This window comes from Schistocerca americana, chromosome 8 (assembly GCF_021461395.2).
Source record: "Schistocerca americana isolate TAMUIC-IGC-003095 chromosome 8, iqSchAmer2.1, whole genome shotgun sequence".
Lineage (NCBI taxonomy): Eukaryota > Metazoa > Arthropoda > Insecta > Orthoptera > Acrididae > Schistocerca > Schistocerca americana.
Genome location: NC_060126.1, coordinates 218,516,603 through 218,536,826, shown reverse-complemented (window position 1 = coordinate 218,536,826; position 20,224 = coordinate 218,516,603). Strand labels below are relative to the sequence as shown.

The 20,224-nt window shown below is 40.6% G+C and overlaps 1 protein-coding gene across 1 annotated transcript in view; it reads right to left on the bottom strand.

Moving 5' to 3' along the window:
- Window positions 1-752: 752 nt before the first annotated feature.
- LOC124544889 (protein downstream neighbor of son homolog) overlaps window positions 753-20,224 on the bottom strand; it is a 91,810-nt gene continuing 72,338 nt past the window's right edge. The window contains exons 8-10 of the mRNA XM_047123616.1: window positions 10,044-10,247; window positions 5,480-5,690; window positions 753-2,821 (exon numbers count right to left, since the gene is read on the bottom strand). Coding sequence (XP_046979572.1) covers window positions 2,604-2,821; window positions 5,480-5,690; window positions 10,044-10,247 — 633 coding nt within the window. The 3' untranslated portion in view covers window positions 753-2,603. The remainder of the gene's footprint in view (window positions 2,822-5,479; window positions 5,691-10,043; window positions 10,248-20,224) is intronic.

Sequence of the window (20,224 nt, the reverse complement as noted above, 5' to 3'; positions counted from 1 at the left end):
CAATGACACCATGAAACCCCGAGACAATCACAAAATCCTAGAACCTTCAACTCTGTGCTACCTTGGTAGTTTGGAGCTGTGTACTGATAGATAATGCACAAGAGACACATGCAAAATTAATATGGCCATATTACAAATGAGGACGTAAACAGCTCGTCTGTGAGATGGAATACCACTTTGTTGACAGTGTATGGCTGCAACCCAGCTTCAAACTTAATCAGTTACCCCTGCACTTTCTCAAAATACACAAAGATTATGAAACAGAAAGTGATTATACACACTGCCTATGGCTGATGTTCTGATTACCATAAATCTTAATCCTGGATGAGAGACAAGGAGCAAAATGATACAATATTATATTTTACTGTTCTTTGAATTGAAGCACAAAGAGCATCACATGCTCAATGAAATCTTTCATCTGAACATTTTGTCAGATATCAGGTGTGATTGGAAAGTTTTAAGAATGGATCTGCTACTGCTTACTGGTTTGGCGGGCAGGAATACAGAGGGTGGGAAGTGAGTCATTGCCTTGTCCTTGAATGCTCTCTGACACGAAACTTTTTTCCTTTACTCAGTTTGTTGTGGCAGCTGGTTGAGTGTGGATCTGTTAGGGCTTGTTGCCGGATTCTGTCTGCATGAAAATGGATGTAAAAACGGAGCAACGAGTTTTTATGAAATTTAGTTTTAAAACTGGGAAATCAGCTTCTGAGACTTATGAACTATTAAAAACAGCTTTTGGAGATAATTGTATGAGCCAATTAAATGTTTTTGTCTGGTTCAACAGATTTAAAATGGCCGCGAATCATTTGAAGATGAACCACAGTCCGGCCGTCCTTCCACCTCAAAAGCGAATGAAAATGTTGTGAAAGTTCGCGATTTAGTGCGCTCTGATCATAGATTACAATTAGGGAGATGGCTGATGAACTTAATTTAAATTTCTATACAGTTCAGTGAATTTTAACTAAAGATCTGACCATACGTCGAGTGTCCGCAAAATTCATTCCAAAAGTGTTGTCAAGTGACCAGAGACAATACTGACTTGAAGTGTTCCAAGAACTGACTAATCGGACTAAAAATGACCCAGATTTGTTAAATAGGGTAATCACAGGTGACGAATAGTGGGTATATGGATATAGTCCTGAAACCAAAGTGCAGTCTTCGCAGTGGAAGACTCCAGGTGCACCACAACCAAAAAAAGCACGGCAAAGTCACTCGAAGGTGAAGACAATGTTGGTGATATTTTTTGATTCTACTGGTATTGTGCATCATGAATTTATTCCTGGAGGACAGACAATTAACAAGGAATACTACAAATGTGTTCTTGAGCATTTGCGTGAAAAGGTGCGAAAGAAAAGGCCTGCATTGTGGAAAGACAGGAGTTGGGTGCTACGCCATGACAAGGTTCCAGCTCATCGTGACTTCTCCATCATTGAACTTTTGACCAAATTCAAAATTTCTGTTTTTCCACAATCGCCATATTCCCCTGATTTGGCCCCTACCGACTTCTACCTGTTTCCTAAACTGAAATTTCCACTCAAAAGGGAAGCGATTTGGCTCAATTGAAGGCATCGAGACAAATACGGAGAGCATCCTTAACACACTCCAGGAAAAAAGGAGATGCATCTCAGTACCACCATTGTATACTTACGCGGCAATTCTTAAAACTTTCCAATCTCACCTCATATTACCGAAATTGGATAGGAGGGTGCAGCAGGTTCTGCAAAGATCCAGTAGTGTCTTATTTCAGCTAGGCCAAATTATATGGCTGATTGATACACTGAAACAATTTGATTACCTCAACATTTTCAATGGTAAATTTTGCTCTCTGTAGTAAATATTTCTAGTGGACACTAAATGAATGTCCTCTCTTTGTAAGACACTATGTGTTTATACCTTGTTGACCATTTAACAATTCACTCACTCTGGTCATTTCATAATTTTTCACATTATTCATATGGAGTTAATTGAAACACTAGCTCACGATGCGTAAATTATGATGAGTAAATCACAATGGAATGACACAGACATCAGTGTTGTTTTCACAATCTCTCTTAATTCTATGATACAGGATTTATGTCTGTTCGAAAACTAGACAAAGTGTGGCATGGTGTAAGTGTCTGCTAGGGACCAGTAAAATTTTGTATAATGAGCTTGTAATAGCTCTAGTCATACCACACATTCGGTTTCAGCTGTGCTTATGTCAATTCAGTAACATCACCATATGTTTTATATTTCTTAATCATGAATATCATACTAAAAATACAAACAATCACAATCTAACAGTCTTTCAAGAGGTATCCTCCTCATTATTAATGATCAGAATTCCTAAAATGTACCTCAGTACATTCTTACCAAATCTGAATTTCACACACCATGAAAAAAAGAAGACACTTCATTTACTTAGTAACAGCAACAGCAAAGTGCTGCATCATTTACTGTAAATTAAAATAATTGTTTGTTGTAAATTAAAATAAGGATTGAAAGCTTTATACAAGAGCAGTACATACAACTCCTTACTCTTTTAATATTTGTCTTCACTATGAGACAAGCTCTGTGACTGCTGCCTGATGCAGGCAAAACAACCTTGGGTGAACTGTCATCACCTATGACCAAGTATATGTTCCATCACTGCAGTACTTTAAGCCATCCAATAACTCGACACTTTCTGGATCAGCACAACAAAAGTTCTGCAGCACTGATGGTTGCAGACCACAGTCACTTAGGTTCTCCTGACCAAAAGCACTAGGTGCTTTTGTTGGTGTAACAGGGCAAGCCGATATCGCACTCTTACTGGGTGAAACTTCCGATGAGGTATTTATTCCTGCAACAGTTACAACCGTGTTTAAGTGCAATACTCATATACTATTTCAAATTATTTCAGGCAAATGAAACTTCATGAGCTCTGTGGATGAAGTAATAACAAATACTGAAAATGTATTTACTATTTCTTCATCTTAACAAAGAAAGTGATTAATCATTATTGCATATCAAGAAATAAACAATGTTTAAAAATCAAAGGGAGATTATTAATCACTCTCCAGACATTGAACCCCAAATGTTATATCACTGACTAAATGATTACCTACCCACACAGCTAATGAATTCGCAAACATTATGGCCAATGACACTTTTTACTTGAAAATTACGAGAACAATAGTTGCACTGTACATTGAGAATTTCTACTTCTATCTCAACATCAGTTTTACCTTGAGTAACATGGCTAATAGGTGACATAGCAAGCATTAATATTGTTGGTCATTCTGTGCACATGACACCCAAGTAACAGTTTACGATTCCTCACACAGGTTACACACCGCAACAGCTAAAGTCAGCTGCTGAGATGGTAGTTCTAATAACAATTTCAAAATTTCTTGCACTTTGGTTTTCTGGGAACTAGGCCATTGTCAAGACATATTTTTGTGCTTGCATTTCAGCTCCTACTGCAAGAGCGACCCTCTGAGGTACCACAATTGTAGGTAGCCTAGTCGATTTCCAATGTAAGCTACCTGAAACTGCCAAACTTTTTATTTGTAGATGCACAACAGTCAAACCATGACATTATCCGAATATTGCCCAAGATAAAAGAGGGGTGAGAATGCACGATTTACTGAAGCTTCTCTGGCAGAAAATTAGGTGGTGTGTGCTGCTTTTAGCACTAAGACCCCAACTTGTTTAATTTCTGTCTGCCTCCTTTTCTGTTAATGTATCTATGAAAATAATCAATGTTTGATGATATAATTTGGTTAGCTAAAAAATCTGCCCACCAAGTGGAAACACGAGAAAAGATGATGTTATTTCTCCTTATGTACCCCCTTGCCAGTCTTTGTTAACACCTCAGTCTTTGTTAACACCTATCTTATTCAAACTGTCATCAGTTTTCATCCTTTACTTTTGGGTTTCTGAGTTTCTAAAAGAAGTCAATACATTCTAGCATATTAATGATTGGACTCTGAGAAAACTTAAGTGCTAGAGAATTAAATCTGATGATCCCTTGGTCCCAACATGTGATCTGCTAGTGCCGGTTTATCTGTGTTGCTTTTCTTAGTACTCCCTATGTACACTTGATTGCATGTGCAATAGGTTTTACATGCTCTTAATCTGACAAGTGGAGACACATACACTTTGCTGAATTCAAATATTTACACCTCTCCCTTGTTGGTTTACAGTCGCTGTCAATAACACATCATATTACCTCAAGGAAAAGTTTTGCCACTCATTCATAAAAAAATCACAGATCACATCAGCATAGTGCTAAGAAGACATAGGATTGACACTGTATTTAAACCAACAAGCCAAGTGTGTGAATATCTAAATACTGCAAAGAACTTTGTTACATGCCATGGCAGTAATACACAAATTCCCTAGCACATGCGGTGAAGGGTACATAGGGAACTAGTAAAAGAAATGTTAATATTTGGCTCAAGGAACACCAGAATAGCTGACTGGACATTGCAAATAAACTGGCAGTGGTGCATCACACACTGGGACCAGAGACCAACAAATTCAGTTTTCTAATACTAAAAAAGTCCAATCACAAAAGCATGCCTTAGGCCATGGTCTAGTTCCCAGAATAGCAATGTCACAATGTATCTAAACACCAACAGGGAAAGTCTACATTTGTATGATTTATGGCATTTTTGGAAACATGTTCTTACCCAATATATCATGCCATAAATACATCCACTTCATCAAGGTCAACTCAAGAACTATGTGAACAAGGAGTCTGTTGATGACCATCTGTCATTTCTCCATGTGAAACGCATGAGGCTGTGATAAAGGACAGGGTCTTCAATCATTTCTCTGTCACAGCCATGCCATTTTCACACACTATCCACCAGCAACAATGACAACATCTCAATAATCCAAAATTTCCCTTGGACCAGCAAATATATTCTACAACCAGGGGTAAAATACGAAGCTACTAGAATGATATGCAGTGGCAAGCCTGTATGGCAAGAAGCAGTGACATTACACTGCTGTACCATTAGTTTAGGTTTTAAATCACCTTCACTGATCACAAATTCGAGAACGAAATGTCTGCTCTATATCTGAGGGTGGTAACGTCAATAACCCTGCAATGTTAATATCAACACATAGTATCACAAATGGGGAAAACACGCGCACGCGCGCACACACACACACACACACACACACACACGCACGCACACACACACACACACACACACACACACACACACACGAGGAATTAATTGTTGTCCATAATAATTATCCAGGCTGTTATGCCGTGGTCGGTTGATGAATTCTGTGTCGATTCCCAGTCAGTCAGTAGCGTGCCAGTGGGTGTGTTGGACCTTCCATTGAGCTACGGACCCCCTTGAAGATGTCTCCCGCAGTCGGAGACGAAACGTTGGGAATCAACACAGAATTCATCAACCGACCATGGCATAACAGCCCGGATAATTATAATGGACATGATATTTCCGGCCGTGAAAGTCTACATTTTTGAATAAATTGTTACCTTGCTCCAGTACACTTTCTCCAGGCTGCTCAGTTTTGGATGCCATTGTAAATGCTCTCGTCTGTTCAATATGGGCAAATGTGACAGAAAATTCTTCATGCGTGTGCTGAAGAAGGCTACATAGGTCATGCAATACATGGGGAAGTATTGGACCCCTAAGTTCCACTGAATGGTATGTACTTCCTTCCAGTTTCACTACACTCTGACGAACCTGTAACATAGAAAACATTTGCCAACTTAATGATGGCAAACTTTGGATGCGGCCTCACATGAAGCCACTCAAAAGACCTTATTGTACAGTTTCATGGCAACCAGGAACAATGAATATTCTCGTATTTGCAATAAATCTACGAATAAAACATAATAAATATGCAAAACACTGTAAATGAAAATCAAGTCCAATCTCACAAAAGATGTAAATAATTAACATGTTCCACCAGCATCATACGGTACTGTTAGTAGTACTTTGGGGCATCACATAGTTCACACTGATCTGTGTCCTGAATTAATATTTATTTGGTTCACTTACCCAATATGTTAATATTTTCTAATGTATTTTTACCTTATAACGTTTTCCCTCATTCATAAAGTCTTCACTTCTTAAATGATTTAATTTGATTATATGTCCCATTAACATATTCTTTGATTACAACTTATCACAAACAGCACATCTGACTTCCACAGGAATGCAAAAAATGCCAAATGCTCACTAGTGACTACAAAAAACAACTGTGAAGCCAACTTCAAAGGTTATAAATTACCTCCTCAATTTCAAGAGACATATTTAAAATATGCTGTGAGTGTAAAGAAGTGCTACTTCCAGTAATGATACAGCACTAATATTAAACATTACCTACTCAATGTACACAAGTTTCTTCATCAGTAGAAACCACAGAAGGAGCAGTTGACCACCAGCTTAAAGACTTAAAGACTACCAGCCACCAGGCCATCTACACCCTAACCTCGAAGTGCGCATTGGTAACACCCACCATGGATAGTCATGGGAAGTTATGATGGCAGAACAGCTGATTTGCATGGCAAATGGCATAGCAAGATTTTTGTTTTTATCAAGGGAAAATTTTAAATATTTAATGTAGCCACTGCCTTAACATACAGGGAGTTACAACGCAGTTAAAATGAATTTTTGGAGAAAAACAATTTGTTTACAGGGGCGCACGCACACACAAACAAACACACACAGACACACACACACACACACACACACACACACACACACACACACACACACACATGTAATGAATAGTTTAACAAGATGAATTTTCATCATCTGCTTTTTCCACGTAGTGAGGCATCTGTTATATATGAAGGAATCAAAACATTATGACCACTACTTAATGCAAGGGCACTTCAAAAAGTAAGTTGCACATTATTATGGCAGGACAAGTAACTTTTACTGAATGCTGCACTACACTTCGAAGGGACACAGACGCATTACACTACTTCCAACAAAGTCATCAAGTCTCTGTAAACAATGGATAATTCTACCAATCATTCAGTTCCTTAATAATAGGAATCTGCTCCTTGTTCATGGAGCCATTGTGTGAATGTACTCATCGTTAGGAAATCTTTTTATCGCCATATATTCTTTCAGCCTGCCAAAAATTTCACGGTGCAAGAACTGGGCTTCCCGATCAGCATTACCCACATCTGAGTGCCCTTGGCCAAACTGTTGGCACCATTTCACTATGGCTGGACACGGCATTGCAGTTGTTACATATACCACCAAATTTCATGGTGAATCTGCAGGCAATTTAGAAATTTTACTCCAAAGAACTGTACTTCAACTTTGGAGTAGGTTCCCAGTTGCTGTGCCACATCAATTGCGCACAGTGATGCACCTGCTATCCACACCTCAGAACTGGCTGCAGGAAACCTGAAACATGTACCCTCTTCTGACAATGTGCCACTCTCATTGTACAATGTATGTGCCCCCCAAATGTCTGCGCACTGGTCATGTAATTCTTGTAAATTAAGAACCAGTAGTCCGTTGGTGCACAGCTTGCATATGTAAACATCCCAGGTGTGTTCCACGAGGTTCATGTCAGACAAATTGGGTGACCACGAATTCATTATCGTGCACCTCAAACCACTATAGCACCATCCTGATCTTGTGACTTCCTGCTGGAATATGCCATCACTATTAGAGAAAATATTAAGCATGGAATCAAATAAGTCCACAATAATGTTCACATAATCTACAAATGTCATGTCTTTATCACCACAAATCCCATGGAAGCCTACATGAAAGACCTCGGTAAAACAACCGGACCCTCAATGGTCAGCATCCAATTGTGATGGATGTTTCGAGCAGCCGTCAGCCTGGATGATGATGTTTCCAGACACAGTAACAAGAAACGTGATACATCCAACAACTGACACATTTCCATTGATATACAGTCATAATAATAGTCTCATGTCCAATACAATTGTAACTGACAGTGTTGCTGGGTCAACATGAGGACCCATGTTCAACAATATTTGCCGAATATTGTGCTCTGAAACACCACCACTGTAGTCTAAGATCAAATCTGCCACTGATCCCCATCTATCATTATTTACATAGCGGGCAAGTCTCCGAATTCCACATTCTGTGATATCTGGACACCCACATCCTGTCATCTACTCTTTGTTTTGCTGTCCTTCAACCACATTCCATAAATGCTTATGACAACAGCACACAAACAGCTGACCAGATTCACTGTTTCCTAGATGCTCTTCCCCAGATACTTGGCCATAACAATCTGCCCTTTGTCAAAGATGGTTATGTCAGGGGATTCCCCATTTGTTTCTGCTTCTCTTATATACTTTCCTTACTGAGGTATGTGCCCTCAAAGCCACCAGGCAGCATTCACTCTTACTGTGTTTATGTTTTGGTTTAGTGTATATAAACAGAAAACAATTGAAAATGAAATTATCAGCTTCCAAACTAACGTAAATTTTTAGCTACACTACAGTGCCACATGTCACCTCAACCAGCATTTCACCTATGCATTAGTTGGCTTCATCCATGAACAACCAAATCATCACCTACCAACCTAACCCAGACCTCAGGCTACACTACAGATCTACCTGACACCACAATGTAGATTTTACCTTTGAGAAGAAATCATTAACAATATTTCATCACAGATGGTGCAGATGTGCAGTATATAACAAAAGAAAAGGCTGTAAGCAGCAAAAGCTGAGGATCGAAGGTAGGGCCAGACAGCAAGAGTAATTCCTATCACTTTGTTACCACAATCAAGATTCGTATTTCAGAAGACATTGTGGCAAAACAGGACTTTGAAGGATAACCCATCCACAAAATGTGATAGCGGCATAAAGATGTATCTACAGTGCAGTTGCTGTAATAAGATCCCCAACAGCTAGCAGTGCTGTTGCCAGCTAACAATCTCAGCACTCAGCACAGCTGACACTGAGTCCGTGCCATCCCTGCACCGTTATGCTCTTTTTGTTTTCATAGCATTCAGTCTTGACTGCATATCCTTGTTGTCTGCCACTAGCGAAGTGAGCTTTTTTGCTGATGTCAGTTCCGATAACGTCTGTGCAAAATGATGGCATCTCATATGGGATGCCACAGGGGAGTATTTTCTGAGAATGTGTACAGTAGATATTACTGTCTGCTGGGTTACTGGGTGGTCACAAACAGTCTGAAAAGCTTGTAGGGTTGGTTGTGCTGAGAAGTAATTGTTAACAAATTTGAGACAGAGTGCCATTTCTGAGTTAATAAGATTGAAGTTAGCCAAGTAGGCCATTGCATCATCTCTCTCGTTTCTATTTTTTTCACTAATTCTGAAAGTTCTGGTATATTCATATTCTGTTCTGACTTTATAATGTTTTCCTTCAACCAGACCAAAATTTCATCCTCCTCCTGTGGGTGCAGTTGATGCCTTACTTAACTGAACAGAACAGCATTATCTATTACAACAAAACAACCTGATATTTGGCAGTAAGAAAGTAACATTTCAGCAGTCATTTCTTCTTGTTAATCTACAGATTTTTCTTTTTTCTTTTTTACTAAAAAAGTAACACAGCGGCAGGCATAAAAGAGTTCATTGTACCAGCAGGGAGAAGAATGAGTTGCCTCTCCTCTGTAAGCACACCCATTGTGGGGCGGAGGGGGGGGGGGGGGGAGGGGAGGAGAGAGAGGCAGGGGGGAGGGCAGGGGAGGGGAGAAGGGGGGGAGGGAGAGGGAGAGGGAGAGGGAGGGAGGGAGGGAGGGAGGGAGGGAGAGGGAGAGGGAGAGGGAGAGGGAGAGAGAGAGAGAGAGAGGGAGAGAGAGAGAGAGAATGTGTGTTTCTGGGGTGAGGGGAGGTGAGAGTTGGGGGAAGCTGCCCAATGCCTCTTCTACGCTGTGAGCGTCTGTCTTTCCAGCTATCACAGTTTATGTTAAGTTCAAGCCTTCACATTATATTACTATTAACTTCTAAATTCTTTAGCTCTGTCCTTTTCTTTTTTATAATGTTAAACACATGAAGTGTGGCAGTACGACTGGTAGCAACAAAATAAAATGCAAACAGTGGTTATATTACCACAGACTTACCTTAATTGGCCGAAGAGTTCCTCCTTGAAATGCAACAGGTGCAATAAGTGTGGGAGGAACACCAGCTAATGGTCCAGATGCTGCTACTGTAGACTTGCAGTTCATAAGGAAATTGAAGAATGCCTGAGCCTCCACACCTTCCACATAAATAAGAGACTCAGGTGTGCGATCCACTTCACGCTCCTTGTTATGAACAGTCTTGGCCTGGAAAAACAATAATTACTAAACAAAACACTCTTTGGAAATAATTAAAAATTTGGGCAGAATATAAGAATAAAAAATTTCATTTTTACATGTCAAACTTGCAGGCAGCAGTAGCAGAAAATAATGTTGGGAACACATTATTCAGGGTAGAAACACACTGAAAAATTGTTAATCAGTGAAACAAAGCAATAAGATAAATTGTTAAGCACAAAGCAACAAGAATCGTTCATTGCACTTTATTGGCTCTCCCTCCAATGTGTTATCTACCTCCAGCTAGTCCATCTGCAACTAAGTAAAAGTTATTTTCTTAATTAATATTTAGCTCTTTTCAGACATTACACTGCTTACTGCCATATGACAGCAAAATATGAGATGAAAATAAAATATTAAAATGATGAATACAGATCTTTATCTGAATGTGATTTTCCTTTTACTGATATCAGATAGGATTCCTGTTCACTGGCCATGACAAGCCCATTGGTACCCACCAACTGCCATGTAATCCTCTGCCAATGGCATCATCGGATGCGGTTTGAGGGGTGTAGAATCAGCACATTGCTCTCCATGCCATTGTCAGTTTTTGTGACCTGGAGCTGCTACTTCTCAATGAAGGAGCTCCTCAATTGGTCTCACGAGACTGAATCTATCCCATTCCAGTCCTCCAAGGAAAAGTCACTGGCAGTACCAGGAATCAAACAACACAGGTCCTATGCATGGCAGTCACTCAGTCATGGAGGCAGACACTGATATCGGAACAAGAAACAAACTGCAGTGCCTTCAAAGTAATGAAAAGCAAATCTTGCAGTATTATTTCTACCTCAATCTTTGGAATCAGTGATACAATAATACTTATGACAACCACAATAAAAAATATAATTTCAATGCTTCTTATACACAACTCTATTTGAAGTTACCCTGGTTTACTAAAAATATAGACCACGCCTCTTGTCACTGCAGGGTGTTCCAGGAGTGATGGTCAATATTCAAGGATGTGACAGAATGATTATTTGAAGCAAGGAAGTCTAGTAAAAAAGGGTTCTAAAATGCATACCTTAAGAGCTATGAGTACTACATCTTCAATATCATGAAAGGAATCCCTTCTACTGCAAGCTCTTTGCTTTTTTTGTGTTTTGAGGGGTAGTTGTACAGAGAAAAACAAGAAACAATGTTCAGTAAATATGGATTCTAAATTGCGTGCCTTACGAGCTTCAGGCATTTTTTCATCTTCATTGCTGTGAAACACATCTTTTCTACTGAGCAAGTATTCTTAGCTCTTAAGGTACACGTTTTAGAGCCCATGTGTAACAGATTTTTTTTCATATTTATGTCCTTACTACCTCCTCCCAAAACATGAAAGCAAAGGGCTTTCAATAGAAGAGAATTTTTTCGCAGTATTGAAGTGAAGAAGTACTCACAGCTCTAGGTATGCATATTAGATCCACTGTTTACTACACTTTCTTGCTTCAAATGATCATTCCTATCATATACTGACCACTCCTCCTGAGACACACTGTATTTACAGAACTTCCTCGCAATATTATTAATTATTTATCTTCTTTATTTATAGTTTTAAAGAACCACTGTAATTTTGGCACACAATTATGCAACATGCCACTACATCAAACGAACACTAAAGACAGTGAATAATAACAGTAAAATAATGTGATTCTGTAAGATGTTAATTTCAAATTAATAATGACGAACAGGTGATGTCAAATATGAAAAACTTGGCCCACTGTTAGAAATCATCAAAGTATTTGTCCAAAATGACAATGGAAAACCTATAACTGAATGGTTGTAAATGCTAACAAACACAAGTCCTTATTGAAATAACTATATTTTCCAAATGATATTTCAGCAAGCCACAATAACAACAGTCATACTAAATAATGTTATACATTTAGCCAAAGCCTTCATCAGAAAAGAAAAAAAAACACATTCACACAAGCAAGCACACATTATCACCATTCTGGCAAATCAGACTGGAATTCCAAAAAGGAAAGGCTGATTGTTGGGGACTGCACCACACGAGATTTTAAAATCTGAGAGCTTGAAGATGGAAGACTGGGTAATAAACAAGACACGAGATTACCAATAAAACATCGTGCAACAGTTAACAAGAGGGAAAGCTGAGTGCATTGTATGAGGTAGAGGTGAGGCCAGGGAAAAATAGACAGGTCAGAAAATAAAGAGAGATCAGCAGTACCAGTATTAGATGTGATGGAATGGGAAATCTGTTAGGTTACGTGGTAATTAGGCCCAGTGAAGGTTGAGGTAAGAATGGTGGTGTATTGCTGTGAAGAATCTGCATCTGAACAAATATGTTTGCCTCAAATGCCAAGGTCATATGGGAGGAAATGTTTGACATGGTAAGGATGGCAACTGTCAACATATAATTACTGTTGTTTGTTGGTAGGTTTAATGTGAATAAAAATGTGCAGCTGACACTTGGTGAGGATGAGGTCAGCATCAAGGGAAGTGACACAGGATTCAAAATAGGACCATGTGAAATTTAACTGAGATACTGTATCCAGAGTTTACAAAAATTTTAACAGCTCAGCCTCGCAATGAGTCCCTATGGCATAGATGTCACATTCTTAACCACACCATGGGGCTGAAGGCTTACTGATACTCCACGCTATCAGCTGGTTGGCTGACAACTCCATGTACAGCATCTGCTATTAAGATCTCATCCCTATGATACAAACTGAACACCAGTCCCTCCTTAAAATGTCAGGCTCATCACAAGGACTAACGTCTCAATCCACAGAACTTCTTACCACACACAAATCATGCACTCCCACCTTTTGTCATCTTTCTATGATCCAAAAATCAAATTACCCTGGCCATCCCATAGTTGCTGGCTTCGAAGCACCCCGCAAATGTATATCTGCCTTAGTTGATCAAAATTTGCAACTTATAGTACAAAGATTTCCCTCTTATATTAAAGATACCAATCATTTTCTAGATCATCTGAAATCTGTGCCTGTCACACTCCCATCACAACCTTCGCTTGTCACCACTGATGCCACCTCTCTCTATATCAACATCCAACATCCCCCATGTCCATGGTCTGTCTCTGCTGAACGTTACCTCGACCAGTCCATACCTGATTCCAAACCTATGTTGTCCTTCCTCTTCGCCTTAATGAACTTGATACTTACCAAAAACTACTTTAACTTTAAGGGATAGACATACATACAGATCAGAGGCACAACCATGGGAACCAGGATGGCTCCTTCCTATGCTAACCTTTTCATGGGTCACCTGGAAGTGGCTTTAGAATTCATACATCTTCAGCTCCAGGTTTGATTTAGATGCATTGATAATATCTTGTATGGACTCACAGTACAGCTTGCATGTTAAAATTTTTGCAAACTGTAAATACATTCTTCAACTTAAATTTCACATTGTCCTTCACTGAATCCTTTCCTTTATGTTGACCTTATCCTCATCAAGTGTCAGCAACATGTCTGTTCACATTAAACCCACCAACAAACAATAGTACTTACATTTTGATAGTTGCCATCCATTTCATTCAAACGTTCCCTCCCATACAGCCTTGTCATTCTAGGCAGATGTTTTAGTTCGGATGCCAACTATTTAAAGTAATACACCAACATTCTCTACTCAGCCTTCGGATGCCAACTATTTAAAGTAATACACCAACATTCTCTACTCAGCCTTCACAGGACAAAAGTACCACACCAGCCCAAGTTGAAAAGCAGATTTTCGGGGGCATCACACCCAGTCTTGGTAATGTTGAACCTTCAAAAAAAAAAAAAAAAAAAAAAAAAAAATCTTAGGAGTACACCTCTTGTCACTCAGTATTATCCTGTTCTTGAGTATATCAGTCAGCTACTTTGACAAAGCTATGGCTTCCTAAAATCATGTCCTGAAATGAGGTCCATTTCCATTCTGCTCACCACACCTGGAATAGCTTTCTGGCACCCCCACTCCTCCCCCCCAAATCTCTGCAATATCCTGGTCAGACGTAGACTGCTTCTGCATCAATTTCCCTACCATATGGCTCCTAACTCAGTGAATGTCCCACTGTGCCCTATGCATACTCCTGCCACCACCTACACCAGTCCTGTAACTCTGTAACTGGCAAAACATATACTATCACTGATATAGCCATCTATGAAATGACAGGATGTATACTAGTTGTTATGTAAACATTGTTTTGCCTTTTCACTGGTGTGTCTACCACCAAGTTATCAATTAGGGTGAATGGACATAGACAGAGGTTGTTTACTGTCAATACACAACATCCTGTTCCAGCTTGTACTCCACAACATGACAGCCATGACCTCAGTGACTGTTTCACCACATGTGTCATCTGAATTCTTCCCCCAAGACACCAGTGTCTCTCAACACCATAGGTGCGAACTGCCATTACAGCATGTCCTCACTTCTCACCAGCCACCTGGCCTTAATTTCTTCAGTCTCAGCATTTCTTCTCAGTAACTATTCCTTTCAGTTTTATGTATCTTTTATGTCCTGGCTTATCTATTTTTCGCTGCCCCTCACCTCTACCACATAAAATGCACTCAGCTTTCTGTTCTTATTAACTCTCGCACGATGTTATGTCAGTGAGCTCTGTCTTGTTTATTTCCCTATCTTCCACCTTCAAGCTCTGAGGTTTTCAAATCACATATAGTGCAGTCCCCAACAACCAACTGTCATCATCAGGTCTGGTAAGTTTCCCCGTGACCTGGGGTTCTGGGTACAACTTTTCCAAACTCTCCCACTGCCAGAAGAATGAAGCATTCATTCCAAGAGCTTGCATATTTCCTTATCCTTTACATATGTTTTCACCTGCCCCTGCCTAGTTGGTAGATTTTTTATCAATCCATTTACATGAAGTTTCTATCAGGGAATTTGAGTTATAACAGAAGTGTTTAGTGAATCCTCTTTGAAATAAATATAAATCCTGATCAGTAATTAATACATACTCCCATCATTTACTCAATTACTTTATTGTTGTAACAATGTTATGAAAAGGAAAGTTGCCACTCACCATATAGTGGAGAAAAATAGACCCCCCCCCTCCCCCCCCACACACACACACACAATACTGCAGTCTAAGTCTACTGTAGCCATATTGCGAGCAGCAGCACCAGTGCATGATGGGAGTGGAGGACTGGGCGGGGGTACGGAGGAGGCTGTGGCAGGCAGTGGGGGGACAGTAGGGTACGATTAGCGGACAGTGCAGTACAGCTAGGGAGCATACAGGAACAAGGTGGAGAAGGTAGTGCAGCTTGTGCAGTCGGGAGGTTTAGACAGGGGGCAGGGGAGAGAGGGCAGCGGAAAAGGACAGAAGTAAAAAGACTGGGTGCAACGGTGGAATCAAACTACCCATCTCCGGATGCCACCCCTCCTTCCACAATAACTTCCACCTGTTCAGATTCCACCAATTCTTAGCCCTAACCAACATAGTCCTGTAAAACCATATCAACCTAACCCAAACCTCCTTGCAGTACCTACACTTCACCCGCAAAATTCTCCTGCTATGCAATCTGAAATTTCTGGAACCCACAACACACACTGAAACTCTTACCGTCCAGAAACTAGAGCAACATGGACAACGCCATCTCAAAAAGCTCTCCACCCTGCTCACTTCCTATTCCCACCTTGTAGAGGTTCAGGGGCATTCTCTTGTCCTAGGGGTGGGAAATTGCCCCTAAAGGCGGAAGAATCAGCAATGATCAACGACATGAGGATGCAGAAGGCAATGGAAACCACTGCATTAAAGACACGTAACATGTATCCACAGGACATGTGGCCTGTAATTGAAGAAGTGTCATGATGATCTCTCCATTGGCAAAAGATTCCGGAATAGTCCCCCATTTGGATCTCCGGGAGGGGACTGCCAAGGGGGAGGTTACCATGAGAAAAAGATTGAATAATTAACGAAAGGATAACGTTCTACGAGTCGGGGCGTGGAATGTCAGAAGCTTGAACGTGGTAGGGAAACTAGAAAATCTAAAAAGGGAAATGCAAAGGCTCAATCTAGATATAGTAGGGGTCAGAGAAGTGAAATGGAAGGAAGACAAGGATTTCTCGTCAGATGAGTATCAGGTAATATCAACAGCAGCAGAAAATGGTATAACAGGTGTAGGATTCGTTATGAATAGGAAGGTAGGGCAGAGGGTGTGTTACTGTGAACAGTTCAGTGACCGGGTTGTTCTAATCAGCAGGCCAACACCGACAACGATAGTTCAGGTATACATGCCAACGTCGCAAGCTGAAGATGAACAGATAGAGAAAGTGTATGAGGATATTGAAAGGGTAATGCAGTATGTAAAGGGAGACGAAAATCTAATAGTCATGGGCGACTGGAATTCAGTTGTAGGGGAAGGAGTAGAAGAAAAGGTTACGGGAGAATATGAGCTTGGGACAAGGAATGAAAGAGGAGAAAGACTAATTGAGTTCTGTAACAAGTTCCAGCTAGTAATAGCGAATACCCTGTTCAAGAATCACAAGAGGAGGAGGTATACTTGGAAAAGGCCGGGAGATACGGGAAGATTTCAATTAGATTACATCATGGTCAGACAGAGATTCCGAAATCAGATAATGGATTGTAAGGCGTACCCAGGAGCAGATATAGACTCAGATCACAATATAGTAGTGATGAAAAGTAGGCTGAAGTTCAAGACATTAGTAAGGAAGAATCAACACGCAAAGAAGTGGGATACGGAAGTACTAAGGAATGACGAGATACATTTGAAGTTCTCTAACGCTATAGCTACAGCAATACGGAATAGCGCAGTAGGCAGTACAGTTGAAGAGGAATGGACATCTCTAAAAAGGGCCATCACAGAAGTTTGGAAGGAAAACATAGGTACAAAGAAGGTAGCTGCGAAGAAACCATGGGTAACAGAAGAAATACTTCAGTTGATTGATGAAAGGAGGAAGTACAAACATGTTCCGGGAAAATCAGGAATACAGAAATACAAGTCGCTGAGGAATGAAATAAATAGTAAGTGCAGGGAAGCTAAGACGAAATGGGTGCTGGAAAAATGCGAAGACATTGAAAAAGATATGATTGTCGGAAGGACAGACTCAGCATACAGGAAAGTCAAAACAACCTTTGGTGACATTAAAAGCAATGGTGGTAACATTAAGAGTGCAACGGGAATTCCACTGTTAAATGCAGAGAAGAGAGCAGATAGGTGGAAAGAATACATTGAAAGCCTCTATGAGGGTGAAGATTTGTCTGATGTGATAGAAGAAGAAACAGGAGTCGATTTAGGAGAGATAGGGGATCCAGTATTAGAATCGGAATTTAAAAGAGCTTTGGAGGACTTACGGTCAAATAAGGCAGAAGGGATAGATAACATTCCATCAGAATTTCTAAAATCATTGGGGGAAGTGGCAACAAAACGACTATTCACGTTGGTGTGTAGAATATATGAGTCTGGCGATATACCATCTGACTTTCGAAAAAGCATCATCCACACAATTCCGAAGACGGCAAGAGCTGACAAGTGCGAGAATTATCGCACAATCAGCTTAACAGCTCATGCATCGAAGCTGCTTACAAGAATAATATACAGAAGGATGGAAAAGAAAATTGAGAATGCGCTAGGTGACGATCAGTTTGGCTTTAGGAAAAGTAAAGGGACGAGAGAGGCAATTCTGACGTTACGGCTAATAATGGAAGCAAGGCTAAAGAAAAATCAAGACACTTTCATAGGATTTGTCGACCGGGAAAAAGCGTTCGACAATATGAAATGGTGCTAGCTGTTCGAGATTCTGAAAAAAGTAGGGGTAAGCTATAGGGAGAGACGGGTCATATACAATATGTACAACAACCAAGAGGGAATAATAAGAGTGGACGATCAAGAACGAAGTGCTCGTATTGAGAACGGTGTAAGACAAGGCTGTAGCCTTTCGCCCCTACTCTTCAATCTGTACATCGAGGAAGCAATGATGGAAATAACAGAAAGGTTCAGGAGTGGAATTAAAATACAAGGTGAAAGGATATCAATGATAAGATTCGCTGATGACATTGCTATCCTGAGTGAAAGTGAAGAAGAATTAAATGATCTGCTGAACGGAATGAACAGTCTAATGAGTACACAGTATGGTTTGAGAGTAAATTGGAGAAAGACAAAGGTAATGAGAAGTAGTAGAAATGAGAACAGCGAGAAACTTAACATCAGGATTGATGGTCACGAAGTCAATGAAGTTAAGGAATTCTGCTACCTAGGCAGTAAAATAACCAATGATGGACGGAGCAAGGAGGACCTCAAAAGCAGACTCGCTATGGCAAAAAAGGCATTTCTAGCCAAGAGAAGTCTACTAATATCAAATTCCGGCCTTAATTTGAGGAAGAAATTTCTGAGGATGTACGTCTGGAGTACAGCATTGTATGGTAGTGAAACATGGACTGTGGGAAAACCGGAACAGAAGAGAATCGAAGCATTTGAGATGTGGTGCTGTAGACGAATGTTGAAAATTAGGTGGACTGATAAGGTAAGGAATGAGGAGGTTCTATGCAGAATCGGAGAGGAAAGGAATATGTGGAAAACACTGATAAGGAGAAGGGACAGGATGATAGGACATCTGCTAAGACATGAGGGAATGACTTCCATGGTACTAGAGGGAGCTGTAGAGGGCAAAAACTGTAGAGGAAGACAGAGATTGGAATATGTCAAGCAAATAATTGAGGACTTAGGTTGCAAGTGCTACTTTGAGATGAAGAGGTTAGCACAGGAAAGGAATTCATGGCGGGCCGCATCAAACCAGTTAGTAGACTGATGACGGAAAAAGAAAAAAGTACCACAACAACCTCCATACCTCCTCCACGCCGCCTCAGCTGACAAACCCTGTCTCGCAGACCTACTACATTTACCCCACCCTCTAAACTCACTCCCACCACCACACAGAATTCTGAACCTAAACAGACCTGAAACAGTGTCATGAATCCTTCCTCCAGAAGCCTTAGCCCCACAGAAATATTAGTCCCTTCCGAAGGTCTCGCCTTTTGCCCCACTCCCATATTCAATCATGCAGGACTTGTTAAATATCATCTCACCTCACCTTCTCTCCTTCTGGTCGTTACAGTAGAAATACTTTTTCGCCACCAACCCTACCAATCAGACTCAAGCAAAGACCAATGTTGAACTCTGCCTAACTCAGTTCACTCCTCCATCAAACCGTGATCCACCCCCACTGCTCCCAAACCACCCCGTTGACTTTCCAGAATTTCTTAACCTCAAATGTTGCCTCACCATCATTCCCCAAGTCCCTCAACATGCAAACTAACCTTACATCTGCAGAAAGAATTGCAGTCCACCATCTAAAAACTGATCCCGACCTTATAATTTTACCTGCAGACAATGACTCCACCACTGTTGCTTTGAACTGCAGCATTACCTGGCAGAAGGACTCTGCCAGCTGTAAGATACATCCATCTACAAACATTGCCGCAGTGACCCCATTCCAGAAATCCAGAAGGATCTCCAGTCACTCCTCGATTTCTTACACCCATCCCAGAACCTCACACTGGAGTCCATCTCTCTGCTCACCCCTACCACTCCCCACACTACTACCTTCTACATGCTTCCTAAAATCCATAAACCCAACCACCCAGTATGCCCCATTGTGACCAGTTACTGTGCCCCCACTAAGAGAATTTCTTCTCTCGTTCCTCCACCGACTCTCCACAGTTCCTGTCCCTTTACCACCTGGTGCCCTGCTTGTCACTATTGATGACACCTCCATTTCTCTAATGTCCATGGCCTTATCACTATTGAACACTACCTTTCCCAACACTCGATGGATTCCAAACCAACAACCTCCTTCCTAGTCGCCGCCATGACCAACTATATCCAAATTCACAATTACTTCTTCTTTGAAGGCATTACCTACAAACAAATCCAAGGGTACAGCTATGGGCACCCGCATGGCATCATGGGCCATCTAGAGGAATCCTTCATATACATCCAGAATCCTAAACCCCTAAC